The sequence below is a fragment of the Dendrobates tinctorius genome, unplaced genomic scaffold, assembly GCF_039654945.1.
Source record: "Dendrobates tinctorius isolate UK_male_01 unplaced genomic scaffold, ASM3965494v1 ptg000028l, whole genome shotgun sequence".
NCBI lineage: Eukaryota > Metazoa > Chordata > Amphibia > Anura > Dendrobatidae > Dendrobates > Dendrobates tinctorius.
The window spans coordinates 57,979,899-57,996,908 of NW_027361696.1; the positions used below are offsets into that span (position 1 = coordinate 57,979,899).

The window sequence follows — 17,010 nt, forward strand, 5'->3', positions numbered from 1 at the left end:
TGAGGGGAGATGAGTCAATGGCCATCACCTTGATCGGAACCTTGAGCCTAACTGTCCCTATCTTACAGTGTGTGACCAATTGGGAGTCAATGAGGTTAATAGATGATCCGCAGTCGACGAAGGCTGTAGAGGAAAAAGAACTACCGTCCACAAATAGTTCCACAGGCAGTAATACTTTAGAAAACGAGGAAAATGGTACCTGAGGGTCTGAGCAGCCTCCCCGTTGACTACCCAGACCTAGTAGTTTCCCGCCGACCGGGTTTGAAGACGGGCAATTCGGGCACTCCCTTTTCCAATGTCCCGTTTTACCGCAGTAAAAGCATAACTGCTTGTCCTTCCGGCGTTTCCTCTCCGTATCCTTCAGGGAGAGGGCGCCTACATCCATGGGCTCAGGGGCAGTCTCTTTTCCACTGGGGAATAATGGAGTATCCACCTGCATCACCTCTCTGGCCCGCAGCCTGCGGTCCATCCGGACGGCCTGGGTCATGGCATCCTCGAGAGAGTTAGGTGGGGGATGTAACGCCAAGGCATCCTGCAGCCGCTCCGACAAGCCTCTGCGAAAGAGTCCTCGGAGTGCGGCGTCGCTCCAAGAGACCTCTGCCGCCCAGCGGCGGAACTCAGAACAAAACCACTCAGCTGAATGTTTCCCCTGACAGACACTCATCAACATATCCTCTGCCAATCGCAATCGGTCAGGTTCATCATAAATGTGCCCGAGGGCCTCAAAGAATGCGTTCACTGACATACGTTCAGGAGCAGAGGAAGACAGAGAGAAAGCCCATGCTTGCGGAGCCCCCCGAAGTAGGGAAATAATGACCCCCACCCTATGGAACTCATCCCCGGAGGAGCGGGGCCTTAGAGAAAAAAAAAGCTTGCATCCTTCTCTGAAAGACCTGAACTCCTTTTTGTCCCCTGAGAAAAAGTCTGGCAATTTGACCGGAGATTCGGGGGACGCTAATGACACATCCCTACCCCCAGAACTAGAAGCCCCTGCATCGACAGCCTCCTGCACAGTAACCACCAACTGTTGCTGGGTCTGGGCCATCGTGCGTTGTTCCACATTGAGCTTATGGAACATTTGGGTCAGGTGCTTGACCTGATCAGACAAGGCTTCTATGGGATCCATGAGGATAACACACACCTTTTTTTTTTTTTTTTCTGAAGAAAAAAAAACTGAAATGGTCAGTTATAATGTCAGGAACACCGCACTGTACTTGCTCACTGAGCCAGTGCGCGTGTCCTGAGTGTCAGCGCTGGCGTGCAGCCTCCGCTGAGCAGTGACTCACCCGCAGTGTAGGGGTACCGGGGTCAGGTACAGCCAGAAAGTACCGATGCACAGGACCTGTGGATGCTGAAGTTTAGGAAGCCAGCATAGGACCTATGGTCATGTGAATGGTCATGTGACTGCAAGGGGGCGGGGCTTAGCGTCCTGCACACAGAGAAGGAAGAGAACTCAGAGTCCAAGCAAAGCAGAGGTTATGCACAGTACAGACCAGCGAGGTACAGGAGGGATAAACAGACGGGAGGTCAGACAAAGCCAAAGGTCATACACAGGATCACAGTACAGTACCAGGGATGAGACAGAGCGGATAATCAGGGCCAAGCAGAGATCAAAACCAAACAGACATATAAGGTACCAGGCAGAATCCAAAGCGATATCCAGGGAACAGACCGAGTCATACACAGAGAATCAAGTAACCAGAACACAGCACAAACACACTCAGGGGTCACCACACAATGCCAAGGGCGAAAGTATAACTGACAGGGATGGGAGCGTCCTGAGGCTATAAGAAGCCTCTCCCAGAACCAGGGAGAGGCCACAATCACAGCCCCAGGTGTGCAGGTAAGCCTGCACCGGGATCACAACCTTTAACCCCAGAAATGCCAGTCATCAGCACTGGTTCCAAACATTAACCCCACGTGTGCGAGTCAAACCCGCACTGAGATCATGACAAAAGATATTCTTCTTTCCTGTATACTGTACATAGTAATTTGTCAGGCTTTCACATGGTTAAAACACCATGAATTTCCGGCATTGCTAAATTTAAAATAAAGGGCGTTGACTTTTACTTCTCACAGGCAACTTCCTTATTCTATAGAAGAACTAAAAGAGAAACAACAATCCGTTATCTGCAATGAGAAGGTTTCTCATAACAGGTAAGTATTATACATACCAATATTACATTATTGATATAATGATAATTAGAAAGTGACTGTTCTGCCACTAGCTACATATCTTTTCTATAAATTATTACAGTAAGTTTCATGTCGACAGGACTCCGTACATGCTGATAATATAATCATGGTGCTCTGTGTCCAGCCGGTGGGACAGAACATTCAAGTGTAGTTGTCAGCCAGTCATTTTGGGTGTGGGCAATAGAGTAGACAGTGTTAGATTTAGTTACAGTGAATTGATGAGAAAGATTTTACTTCTTACATTTTTATACCCTATTCTCTAGGCCACTCTTTTCTATGGGTTTTGCTGCCCTCATCTCCCAAAACCTAAATCTGTTTTTGGTGCACTAAACAGTATAACTTGTCCGGTAACTACCCTGTTCCATAACTTGCCATATATACTCTTTTAAGTGAACGCTTCTTCTTCAACAGTAGTCTACCAGCACTCTAGGTACCATACAAATGATCCCTTTATCTTCACATTCATGCACTGATCTTGCAATTGTCCAAAAGGTTACCTTACCTGCTGTTAATTGGTGCCTGATGTCACACAGACATTATGGTAAGTTAAAGAAGGTGGCAATGGGCAGGGAAACAACCTTCAGAGACAGAGGCTTGGGAAGTGCTCTGTCACACCCTGAGCACTTAATGCCTCATTTACTTATGAATTATAATGCTGATTACATGATGGGAATGCAAAAGATAAAATATATAAAGGTGTCAATGAATTTAGCTTTGAGGGACCTTTTCCCTTTGAATTATCTCTACTAAGTCTGCTTTTTGAAAATATACAAATTTGCGATTAATAATTTTTCTCCTCCTGATGAGTACCCAGGACCCACAATGTGTTCATGTTAGCAGCGGATTAATCAGCGTAACATCCAGAGTCAGCAGCACAGAATGTAGATTTATTCATATCCAGGTTGAACAGCTTACAGCATGAAATGTGATCAGTCTGGTATCTGCTGTGGCTTGCAGCATGGGAGCATTACAACAACAAGAAGGGAAGAGAAGGAGGGGGCATCCTGTCTGGGTTTTTTTTGTCACTGAACTTTGTTAGCAATCTCACAATATGCACAATATATAAAACAGTACAGTAGTAGTTGTTGCAATACATACAGATCAATATGCATTATTCCAACACCCCCACTCAACAACTACTTATCCTCTTAGTCCCAGTGTGGTTCTCAATTCTTGGAACCTGGCTCGTGGCAATGGCTTTGTCATAATGTCAGCTGCCATCTTATCAGTTTCACAATAGACGAACTGAATTATGCCACGATCTATCAAATCACGTAAATGATGATGTCTGACGTCAATGTGCTTAGTTCTAGCACTGATCTTTTCACTGCATGCAAGTTTAATGCATCCTTGGTTGTCCTCATAAATCACCGTCGGCTAAGTTGACGGTGTGCCAAGATCATCCATCAATTGTCTTAGCCAATTGACCTCCTGGCTTACATAGGTTGCGGACACATACTCCGCATCTCTAGATGACAAGGCAACAGACACTTGTTTCCTACTAGACCAGGAGATTAAACTTTCTCCAACTTTAAACAAGTATCCGCTTGTGGATTTACGATCATGCGAATCACCAGCCCAATCTGCATCTACATAGCCGATGAGTTCTAGATCTCCCGTTGCAGACAGCTTTAAATTTACATCTTGCGTTTCTTTTAAATATCGGAGAAGTCTCTTAACAGCATTCCAGTCTCTTTGGCGTGGTTTTTCCACATATCTGCAAAGGATTCCAACTGCTGTTGTGATATCCGGTCGAGTCATAGTTGATATGTATAGAAGTGCCCCCACTGCCTGCCGATATTTCTCATTGTTTGGCAACAGGTCATCTTCTCCTTCCAGCTTCAGGTAGGATGGTTCCTTTGGGGTTGATATACCTTTGGCTTCTGACATTCCAAACGGATTCAGAATCGAATTAATTTTTGCACTTTGGTTTAGAAGAAAACTTCCATCTTCCTCTCTCTGGATTTGGATTCCTAGATAATATGTCACATTTCCAAGGTCTTTCGTTTCAAAATGCTGGTTCAGAATTTCAGCCATTTTTCCCATTTCTGCGTCTTCCTGATGAACTACAATCACATCGTCCACATATAAGAGAATATACATCCACTTTCCATCTGTATATTTTGTGTATAAGCATGGATCCGCTTGACCTCTTTTAAAACCTTCTTTCAACAAGACCTTATTCATCTTGGTATTCCATGCTCTTGCTGATTGCTTAAGACCATAAAGGGATTTTTGTAGTTTGCAAACAAGATTCTCTTCACCCCCTTTTACATAGCCTTCAGGTTGAGTCATGTATAAGTCCTCCTCAATGTCACCATTTAAAAAGGCAGTTTTTATATCCAAATGTCTGACATTCATCTTTTATACAGCAGCTACAGCTAACAAAGCTCTGAACGTGGTCTGTTTAGCGACTGGAGCAAACGTAGCATCGTAATCTTCGCCATACTTTTGAGAATATCCTTTTGCCACCAACCTTGCTTTAAATCTGTGGACTTTACCTTCAGAGTCATATTTGGTTTTGAAGACCCACTTGCACTTGATTGCCTTTTTGCCCTGTGGCAGCTTGGTGAGTTTCCAAGTTTGAAGTTGATGAAGCGATTTGATTTCCTCATTAGCAGCATTGATCCACTTTGTTCTTTCATGGACAGGTAGTTCTTGCATTTCATCCCATGACTGCGGCTCTGATTCAGGTAGTGTCGACTATGTAGGATAGACGTTTAGTTGGTACGCCTCTGTTTGATCTAGAAGATCTCCTGATTTCAGATTCACCTGATTTTTCTGTTGTTCCTTCAGTGGTTGAAGAATCCAGCCAGACCTCTACATCCTCCTTGTTATTGTCTTGTAATTGTGACTTCAGCTGGACTACTGGCGTGATGTCACAAAACTTGGGGGACACAAAGTTCTCATCAATCACTACATCTCTACTTATTGTGACCTTGTTTGTTTCTGGGTGTAGAATCCTATAACCTTTGTGGGTTTCACTGTAGCCTACCAGGATCCCTTCCTTAGCGTGAGATTCCCACTTAGTTCACCTTTCTTTGGGAACATGTACAAGCGCTTTACTTCCAAATATTCTTATATGATGTAGTTTTGGCTTTCTGCTGTTCCATTGCTCAAACGGAGTTTTCTCTGTAGCTTTACCTGGTAGTCTGTTCTGAAGATAGCAAGCTGTCATGTTTGCTTCACCCCAATATGCTGTGGGCAGATTTGCATCAAACAACATACTTCTTCCACTTTCACAGAGTGTTCGGTTCCTTCTTTCCGCGACACCATTTTGCTCAGGATTGTATGGTACAGTGGTCTGAAATAGGATTCCATTTTTCTTTAAAATGCTCTGTGTCTCATTACTTGTGTATTCAGTCCCATTATCTGCACGTAGAATCTTTGGCATTCTCCCAAATTTATTATATACCTCAGCTTGATATACTTCAAGTTTCTCTGGAACTTCTTTCTTGCTGTGAAGCGGACAACTGTATATCTTGAATGATCATCAATAAATGTGAGAAAATATCTCTTCTTCCCAGGAGTCTGAGTGCTTATTGGACCACAGACATCTGTATGTATTAAATCTAGTGTTTGTTCTGTTCTTGTAGTACTTCTCTTAGAAAAAGCTTTTCTAGACATTTTCCCTTTGATGCAGATAGTACATTTCATTATCTGGTTACATAGATCAATTGTAATGTCCTCAGCTAGTTGCTTTTGAACTAACTTCCTTATTGCTTCTGGGTCTCTGTGTGCTAGGCGCCTATGCCATACATGAATGTAGTTATTGTGCCTTTCTTCCTGAGCAGTGTACACACACTCTTTGCATTTAAGCTGGTAAAGTTCATTTGTGATTTTTCCTTCTGCTAGTGTGTGGCCCTCTTTTGTGATGATGCAGCTATCATGCTTAAATGTAACTTCATTTCCTTCTTTTGTGAGTTTCTTCACAGATAGTAAATTACTCTCAAGACTAGGCACATAGAGCACATCTTTTACTGGGATCTTCTTGCTTTATGTTGGTGAGATTTGACAATCAATATAACCATCTCCTATACCTTGTGAAGTCATGTACTGACCATTAGCCATAATCACTTTCTCTGACTTACTTTGGTTAAGCTTAGAAAAGAAGTCCCTGTTATTAGTCATGTGACTAGTTGCTCCAGTCTATACACCATGCATGCTTTGATGTATTTACACTGACAGTAAATGCAGTTTCAGTATTCACAGAATCATTTTCTGCAGACACAGCACTTTTAACCCTTTGAAGACTGCTTTGCTTTTTCAGCTGATTCATTCTAGCTTTCCAGACTCTGGCTTTCAGTCGGCTTTCAAATGTCCTGATTTCTTGCAAACAAAACATTCACGTGTTTCTTTTAGGTGCTTTCTGTTATCATTTAGATGTTATGTCTGTAAAGCAGATTCTGCATCGCATGTCCTGCTGTTTACACCTTCCGCTTTCCGCTTATATTCATCTATGAGCTTCCCTCTGACATACTCCAATGTAAGCTCATCATCTGGGCGTGCATCTAGTGCAGTTACAAGCTTGTCATAGTTTTCTGGAAGACCACTAAGCAGTAATGCGGCTACAGGAAAGTCCTTCAAATCTTCCCCAATGCCTCTCAGGCATTCTACAATCTCTAGAATGCTTGTTATGTAGTCCTGCATATCCTGGCCATTCTGTTGTTTAGACTGGTACAATTTTCTCATGAGATAAAGTTTATTGCTTAAATTTATCCTCTCATGCACCTTTTGCAGCTGCTCACACATTTCTCTTGCAGTTTCACTTTTACACACATGCACAATCTGATCATCATCTATACTGAGTGATATGGTACTTTGTGCTTTCTGATCCATCTCTATCCACTCCTGTGATACTGGGTCAGGTTTACGCTCCTGTGTGTATTTCCACGTACCTTCTCTTATCAGCAGCATTTTCACTTTGAATTTCCAGGATTGATAATTCTGGTTAGAGAGACTTGGTACTGTAAACTTCATGGAGTTGCTGCTGCTGGTGGCCATCTTTGCTGTCTTCCTGTCTTTTCCTTTCTCTGTGATCTGGGACTCTAGGACTCTGGGCCCATAACCTGTTAGCAGCGGATTAATCAGTGTAACATCCAGAGTCAGCAACACAGAATGTAGATTTATTCATATCCAGGTTGAACAGCTTACAGCATGAAATGTGATCAGTCTGGTATCTGCTGTGGCTTGCAGCATGGGAGCATTACAACAACAAGAAGGGAAGAGAAGGAGGGGGCATCCTGTCTGTTTTTTTTTTTTGTCACTGAACATTGTTAACAATCTCACAATATGCACAATATATCAAACAGTACAGTAGTAGTTGTTGCAGTACATACAGATCAATATGCATTATTCCAACAGTTCACTAAGATTGACCTGATATATGCCAAAAATGTTGATTTTTTCAACTACAGGGGCGTATTGGTCAATGTACCTTTCTTTTAGTATAGTCAACTGAATACAGAGACATTCTGTTAAAATGATATACTATATGACACAAAGTGGACAGTCATATGTCATACAGAGGCTTCATCAGGGTTTATGTCATGTGTATGCATCCAGTGTACACAGCAAATGGCTATGCTAACAATCATCATTTATGATTTTATGAAAAGTTTTGTGTTAATGTAAAAATTACAAAGAAACTCATGAGACTTTCTCTTTCAGTTCTCCTCATCCTCAAGATGGATGTGACCAGTGGACAGATCAGTATTCTGGCTATCCCTCAGTATCTGGTTATTAGTGGATCTGTCACCTTGAACCTTACTGTCACTACTGAGGAACTTGAGCATGTCTCCTGGTATAAAGGACCAGATAAAACTCCTCAGTATCTGATCCTGACATATTTTCCTGGTAATAGTCCTCCCATATTAGTTCCTGGACTTCTGTACAATGATCGGATCTCGGCTTTCAAAAACGGATCATTACACATCAAAGATCTCCGTGTCACAGATAGGGGGAATTATATAGCACAGATACAGATGGTGTCATCAGCAAAGGATATAGTTGTGACCCTGACCATCTATGGTGAGTATCACTTTCTATCCCCCTGCTCCGTATGTTCCATATTCACACTGCGCCTCATAGATGAGAACTGTTTCACGGAAAAGTATCCCAATTACACATCACAGCCAATCAGCTTCTAGTTCCTAACCTGCACCGGGGTAAATAAACCATGAACTCTGATTGGCTGCTGAGAGCAATTCCTCATACATGAGGTTCCATTAAGTATCCAACATCAGAATGGGTTTCCTTCTACATAATAATAGTATAGATCAGTAATAGACGCGTGCTCTGTGGTTATGATTTAAGTATTGCTGGATATGATCTAAGCTATCCTTACAAGCGGGACTTGTCTATGTCAGTGTTAATGTGCCTCATTAGGCTGATTTCACATTTGCATACCGGGGCTTTGTGGAGGGCTGTGTACTTCCTCCGTTAAGCCCTGCCTACTTCCACATACTTCTGCATGCGTCCTGCGTAGTTATTAACATTGGGTATGCAGGACATGCGGATGTATGCAAATGCATCCTCATGCGTCATTTTTACGTGCAGTTGAACTCAACATGTTGCATTTTTGTGTGGGCACATCAAAACGACTCATGCGGATGCATCCGCATACATCCGTATGTCCTACATGCCCAATGTTAAAGATAGGTACCCAGGCCGCATGCAGAAGTAGGCAGGGCTTAACGGAGGAAGTACACAGCCCTCCGCAAAGCCCTGGTACGCAAATGTGAACTTAGCCTTAGTGAGTACACCCATTATTGTTAATACGAATGTTACCATCATCATTAGTGTTATGGAGCTATATCGAGTCCTTTTAAATGTAGGACTGCAAAAACCTGCAATAATCAAAGGGACAAGTTTTGTTGCACTTGGTCACACTCGCCTGAATATGTAACGACAAAACATTCAGCATAGAAACACTCAATAATATAGTTATGGGCAGGAGTAAACTTGTCTTCTCAGTCAGGGATAAGTGTTTACTACCATTATTCTAGCACCGATACAAAAATGGCCATAATACAGTGGCCACATAGCAGTGAGATATCAGGTCTACATGTGAGGTGCTAACCATAGTCACATTGTAAGAAAACACAGACACCCAAAAAAAGTCTTTTAATTGAAAGAATGCACACAAAGCAAGAAAAAGATCAATGCATGAAAACCTGTGCAAACCCATAAATATCAAAACACATACTTTATTATCATAAAAAGCCCAAACGTGATTAAAAACAGCTTAAAAACATGATACTAATACCCTTTCCCATACAGGAACAGCCAATATAATGGGGTGCCCTGTGTATGTACAGCTTACCCAAAACATGAAATGGCACACAAGATAAATGACAAAACAGACCAATGATACTGTGATGTAATACAATAGATGAAGTCACTGCATATATGTCAACAAGATATGATAATGGTCACACATCATCGTTTTTATCACACGATGAGCCCAAAGGGCTCATCCCCATTTGCGATAAAAAAAAGGTCCGATTTCTGGATGGAAAAAACGGAGGAGTGCTATGCGATTGTCATGCGAGTGTCATGCGATTTCAGTGCGATTTTTCCATATGACATGCGTATGACATGCGATTTTAACATGAGGTTTTACATACAGCAGTTCTATCTATGTAAAAGCTCATGTTAAAATAGCATTGTAAACTAACACTGTACACATCATTTTAAAACAAAAGAATCTTCAAAACATATATATAAATATATGTATGTGTGTGTGTACATAGAAAGATAGATAGATAGATAGATAGATAGATAATAGAGTAAAAGCCGGCAGATGCCGCGAACAGTAATGAAGAGAATAGGATAGAATAGATAGAATAGATATATACACGTAGAATAGATGTATGTATATGTATATATATATATACATATATATATGTCACACACACATATACAGCATATATATTTGAGAGAGATACATAGCAGAATAGCCGTTAATTCATTTGCCGGCTTTTGTAAAATAATTGCAAAAGCCGACAGGATATGAGACATGGTTTACATACAGTAAACCATTTTATTTCATTTAGTTTTTTATATATACATATACACACATAGAGTACATACATACACATATATATATATATATATATATATATATATATATATATATATATATATATATATATATATATATATACACACAGTGCCTTGCGAAAGTATTCGGCCCCTTGGAACTTCTCAACCTTTTCCCACATATCTTTATTTTTTTTTTATATAGCGCTAACAAATTCCGCAGCGCTTTACAGTTTGCACACATTACCACATATCATGCTTCAAGCATAAAGATACCAAATGTAAATTATTGGTGAAGAATCAACAGCAAGTGGAACACAATTGTGAAGTTGAACGAAATTTATTGGTTATTTTAAATTTTTGTGGAAATTCAAAAACTGAAAAGTTCTTCACCAAAAATTTACATTTGGTATCTTTATGTTTGAAGCATGGTATGTGGGAAAAGGTTGAAAAGGTCCAGGGGGTCGAATACTTTCGCAAGGCACTGTATATATATATATATATATATATATATATATATATATATATATATATATACACACACACACGTCAGTGACACAAACATACTGCATATATATATACACATTATATATATATATATATATATATATATATATATTATATATGTAGCATATAATATATATGATATATCGCTGACTACTAATTAGATTAGGGTTTGTGTGTGAAATTTGGGACATCTAGGTCCCAAATTTTACACAAAAACCCTAATCTAATTATTAGTCAAAGACATATAAAAAAAATACATGAAATGAAATGGTTTACTGTATGTAAACCATGTGTCATTTCATGTCAGGTTTTGTATTGATTTTACAGAAGCCGGCAAATGAATTAACGACTTTTGTTCAATCAGGCTGGTTTCACACTTGCGTTTTTTTGCCCTGTAATTTAGCGCTAAAAAACGCATGCGCTTTTTTTCCCTATATTTTGCATGGGATGCGCTTATGTGCGCATACACATGCGTTTGTATGTGTTTTTACGCGCATGCATTTATTTGTGGTGTGCGCTCGGGCGCAGAAAATGCATCCTGTTGCATTTTTTGGGCGTCCGACTTGCCTCAAAAAAACGCATGTGCACGCAATGCTTTTTTTACTGCAAGACACCCATTATAAGTCTATGGGTGCGCATATGTGCGCATTGGCATGCTCATGTATGCGTTTTGTTTGTTGACCATTGGTTAGACAATGGAAATTAGGGGTTTGGGTTAGAGTTAGGGTTAGTTAAGGGGGTTTGGGGTTAGGGTTAGGGTTTGGGTTAGGGTTAGTATGGTTTGGTTAAGGGTTAGGGTTTAGGGTTAGCTAGGGTTTGGGTTATGGTTAGTAGGGTTTGGTTAAGGGTTAGGGTTAGCATGGTTTGGTTAAGGGTTAGGGTTAGGGTCAGGGTTAGGGTATGGTTTGGTTAAGGGTTAGGGTTAGGGTATGGTTTGGTTAAGGGTTAGGGTATGGTTTGGTTAAGGGTTAGGGTTAGGGTATGGTTTGGTTAAGGGTTAGGGTTAGGGTTAGTAAAGTCATGGTTTGGGTTAGTGTGAGGGGCCAACTAATGTTGGAAAAAACCGCAAACGCGGTAAAAACGCACTAAAAACGCATACAAACGCATAAAAACACTGCGTTTTTTTCATGCATGCTCATAAAAATGCTTGAAAAAAACACAGCATTTGTATGCGTTTGTATGCATTTTTTCCATGTGTTTTTTTGCGGGAAAAATGCGCTGCAAAACAAAGCAAGTGTGAAAGTAGCCTTACTGTGCAATATAAATATATATATTATATATATGTATATATATATCATATATACATATCATGTATCATGTATCATATATATTTTATGTATATCTAATATATAAAGCTCAAAGTGTGTATGTATGTATGTATGTGTGTATGTATGTATGTGTGTATGTCCGGGATAGGCATCCGCACCGTCGCAGCTACAGCCACAAAATTTGGCACAGTCGCACATCTGGACCCCGAGAGCATCCTAAGCTATGTTGTGAGGCGAAATTTTAACCCCGCGCTTTCCAATTCACCAAACAATTTTGCCCCTATCTACATACTGGGGGAAAAGTGTGTGTGTATCAAGCCCCGCCCCTCATTATGATGTCACAATGGTTGCCATGGCGACGCTGATGTCATCATAGGTTGCAAGCCCCGCCGCCGCTCATTATGATGTCATAATGGTTGACTATGGGATGGAGGATGTGTGATGGGAATATGGGCACTGGACTATGGGATGGCGGATATGTATGATGGGTATATGGGCATGGGATTATGGGATGGAGGATATGAATGATTGGTATATGGGCATGGGACTATGGGATGGAGGATATATATGATGGGTATATGGGCATGGGACGATGGGATGGAGGATATGTATGATGGGTATATGGGCACGGTACTATGGGATGGAGGATATGTATGATGGGTATATGGGAACAGGACTATGAGATGGAGGATATGTATGATGGGTATATGGGCACGGGCCTATGGGATGGAGGATGTGTGATGGGTATATGGGCACGGGACTATGGGATGGCGGATATGTATATGGGCACGGGATTATGGGATAGAGGATGTGTGATGGGTATATGGGCACTAGACTATGGGATGGAGGATATGTATGATGGGTATATGGGCACAGGTCTATGGGATGGCGGATATGTATGATGGGTATATGGGCACGGGACTATGGGATGGAGGATATGGATGATGGGTGTATGGGCATAGGATTATGAGATGAAGGACGTGTGATGGTATATGGGCACTCGACTATGGGATGGAGGATATGTATGATGGGTATATGGGCATGGGACTATGGGATGGAGGATGTGTGATGGATATATGGGCACGGGACTATGGGATGGCGGATATGTATATGGGCACGGGACTATGGGATGGAGGATGTGTGATGGGAATATGGGCACTGGACTATGGGATGGCGGATATGTATGATGGGTATATGGGCATGGGATTATGGGATGGAGGATATGTATGATTGGTATATGGGCATGGGACTATGGGATGGAGGATATATATGATGGGTATATGGGCATGGGACTATGGGATGGAGGATATGTATGATGGGTATATGGGCACGGTACTATGGGATGGAGGATATGTATGATGGGTATATGGGAACAGGACTATGAGATGGAGGATATGTATGATGGGTATATGGGCACGGGCCTATGGGATGGAGGATGTGTGATGGGTATATGGGCACGGGACTATGGGATGGCGGATATGTATATGGGCACGGGATTATGGGATAGAGGATGTGTGATGGGTATATGGGCACTGGACTATGGGATGGAGGATATGTATGATGGGTATATGGGCACAGGACTATGGGATGGCGGATATGTATGATGGGTATATGGGCACGGGACTATGGGATGGAGGATATGGATGATGGGTGTATGGGCATGGGATTATGAGATGAAGGACGTGTGATGGTATATGGGCACTCGACTATGGGATGGAGGATATGTATGATGGGTATATGGGCATGGGACTATGGGATGGAGGATGTGTGATGGATATATGGGCACGGGACTATGGGATGGCGGATATGTATATGGGCACGGGACTATGGGATGGAGGATGTGTGATGGGTATATGGGCACTGGACTATGGGATGGAGGATATGTATGATGGGTAAATGGGCACGGGACTATGGGATGGTGGATATGTATGATGGGTATATGGGCACGGGACTATGGGATGGAGGCTATGTATGATGGGTATATGGGCATGGGACTATGAGATGAAGGATGTGTGATGGGTATATGGGCACTCGACTATGGGATGGCGAATATGTTTGATGGGTATATGGGCATGGGACTATGGGATGGAGAATATGTATGATGGGTATATGGGCATGGGACTATGGGATGGAGAATATGTATGATGGGTATATGGGCATGGGACTATGGGATGGAGGATATGTATGATGGGTATATGGGCACGGGCCTATGGGATCATGGATATGTATGATGGGTATATGGGCACGGGACTATGGGATGGAGGATAATTATAATTTGCTATAACTAACCATAGTTAGTTACTATGCCCGGGCAGCGCTGGGTTCTTCAGCTAGTATATTATATATCTTATATACATAATAATAATCTTTATATAAATAAAGATAATTATTATTATGTATATAAGATATATAACATATATCTAATATATAAAGCTCAAAGTATGTATGTATGTGTGTATGTGTCTATGTGTGTATGTCCGGGATAGGCATCCGCACCGTTGCAGCTACAGCCACAAAATTTGGCACAGTCACACGTCTGGCCCCCGAGAGTGTCCTAAGCTATGTTGTGAGGCAAAATTTTTACCCCGCGCGTTCCAATTCACAAAACAATTTTGCCCCTATCTACATACGGGGGGAAAAGTGTGTGCGCGTCAAGCCCCGCCCCTCATTATGATGTCATAATGCCCCTATTTGCATAATGGGGAAACAGTGTGTGCGTATCAAGCCCCGCCCCTCATTATGATGTCACAATGGTTGCCATGGCGAGGCTGATATCATCATAGGTTGCAAGCCCCGCCGCTCATTATGATGTCATAATGGTTGACTATGGGATGGAGGATGTGTGATGGGTACATGGGCACTGGACTATGGGATGGAGGATATGTTTGATGGATATATGGGCACGGGACTATGGGATGGCGGATATGTATATGGGCACGGGATTATGGGATAGAGGATGTGTGATGGGTATATGGGCACTGGACTATGGGATGGAGGATATGTATGATGGGTATATGGGCACAGGACTATGGGATGGCGGATATGTATGATGGGTATATGGGCACGGGACTATGGGATGGCGGATATGTATGATGGGTATATGGGCACGGGACTATGGGATGGAGGATATGGATGATGGGTGTATGGGCATGGGATTATGAGATGAAGGACGTGTGATGGTATATGGGCACTCGACTATGGGATGGAGGATATGTATGATGGGTATATGGGCATGGGACTATGGGATGGAGGATGTGTGATGGATATATGGGCACGGGACTATGGGATGGCGGATATGTATATGGGCACGGGACTATGGGATGGAGGATGTGTGATGGGTATATGGGCACTGGACTATGGGATGGAGGATATGTATGATGGGTAAATGGGCACGGGACTATGGGATGGTGGATATGTATGATGGGTATATGGGCACGGGACTATGGGATGGAGGCTATGTATGATGGGTATATGGGCATGGGACTATGAGATGAAGGATGTGTGATGGGTATATGGGCACTCGACTATGGGATGGCGAATATGTTTGATGGGTATATGGGCATGGGACTATGGGATGGAGAATATGTATGATGGGTATATGGGCATGGGACTATGGGATGGAGAATATGTATGATGGGTATATGGGCATGGGACTATGGGATGGAGGATATGTATGATGGGTATATGGGCACGGGCCTATGGGATCATGGATATGTATGATGGGTATATGGGCACGGGACTATGGGATGGAGGATAATTATAATTTGCTATAACTAACCATAGTTAGTTACTATGCCCGGGCAGCGCTGGGTTCTTCAGCTAGTATATTATATATCTTATATACATAATAATAATCTTTATATAAATAAAGATAATTATTATTATGTATATAAGATATATAACATATATCTAATATATAAAGCTCAAAGTATGTATGTATGTGTGTATGTGTCTATGTGTGTATGTCCGGGATAGGCATCCGCACCGTTGCAGCTACAGCCACAAAATTTGGCACAGTCACACGTCTGGCCCCCGAGAGTGTCCTAAGCTATGTTGTGAGGCAAAATTTTTACCCCGCGCGTTCCAATTCACAAAACAATTTTGCCCCTATCTACATACGGGGGGAAAAGTGTGTGCGCGTCAAGCCCCGCCCCTCATTATGATGTCATAATGCCCCTATTTGCATAATGGGGAAACAGTGTGTGCGTATCAAGCCCCGCCCCTCATTATGATGTCACAATGGTTGCCATGGCGAGGCTGATATCATCATAGGTTGCAAGCCCCGCCGCTCATTATGATGTCATAATGGTTGACTATGGGATGGAGGATGTGTGATGGGTACATGGGCACTGGACTATGGGATGGAGGATATGTTTGATGGATATATGGGCACGGGACTATGGGATGGCGGATATGTATATGGGCACGGGACTATGGGATGGAGGATGTGTGATGGGTATATGGGCACTGGACTATGTGATGGTGGATGTGTATGATGGGTATATGGGCCGGGACTATGGGATGGAGGATATGTATGATGGGTATATGGGCATGGGACTATGGGATGAAGGATGTGTGATGGGTATATGGGCACGGGACTATGGGATGGCGGATGTGTGTGATGGGTGTATGGGCATGGGACTATGGGATGGAGGATATGTATGATGGGTATATGGGCATGGGACTATGGGATGGAGGCTATGTATGATGGGTATATGGTCGTGGGACTATGGGATGGAGGATATGTATGATGGGTATATGGGCACGGGACTATGGGATGGAGGATATGTTTGATGGGTATATGGGCATGGGACTATGGGATGGAGGATATGTATGATGGGTATATGGGCACAGGCCTATGGGATGGAGGATGTGTGATGGGTATATGGGCACCGGACTATGGGATGGCGGATATGTATGATGGGTATATGGTCATGGGACTATGGGATGGAGGATATGTATGATGGGTATATGGGCACGGGACTATGGGATGGAG

The 17,010-nt window shown here is 42.4% G+C and overlaps 2 protein-coding genes across 4 annotated transcripts in view; one reads left to right on the top strand and one right to left on the bottom strand.

Annotated features, from left to right (window-relative positions):
* The first annotated feature begins 1,289 nt into the window (after positions 1-1,289).
* The window catches only part of LOC141085429 (cell adhesion molecule CEACAM8-like), a 191,576-nt gene continuing 175,855 nt past the window's right edge, over positions 1,290-17,010 (top strand). For all 3 annotated transcript variants that reach the window (XM_073570788.1, XM_073570789.1, XM_073570790.1), the window contains exons 1-3: positions 1,290-1,500; positions 2,080-2,157; positions 7,867-8,226. In XM_073570788.1, the coding sequence (XP_073426889.1) occupies positions 2,136-2,157; positions 7,867-8,226 (382 nt within the window). In that variant the 5' untranslated portion in view covers positions 1,290-1,500; positions 2,080-2,135. The remainder of the gene's footprint in view (positions 1,501-2,079; positions 2,158-7,866; positions 8,227-17,010) is intronic.
* LOC141085436 (uncharacterized) lies at positions 3,574-4,220 on the bottom strand. Its single transcript, XM_073570800.1, has one exon. The coding sequence runs from the start codon at positions 4,084-4,086 to the stop codon at positions 3,574-3,576; it is 513 nt and encodes a 170-aa protein (XP_073426901.1). The 5' UTR covers positions 4,087-4,220.

What these genes read in the sequence shown, in the direction of transcription:
- LOC141085436 (XM_073570800.1), bottom strand. Translation starts at nt 4,086, where the DNA reads ATGTCAGAAGCCAAAGGTATATCAACCCCAAAGGAACCATCCTACCTG.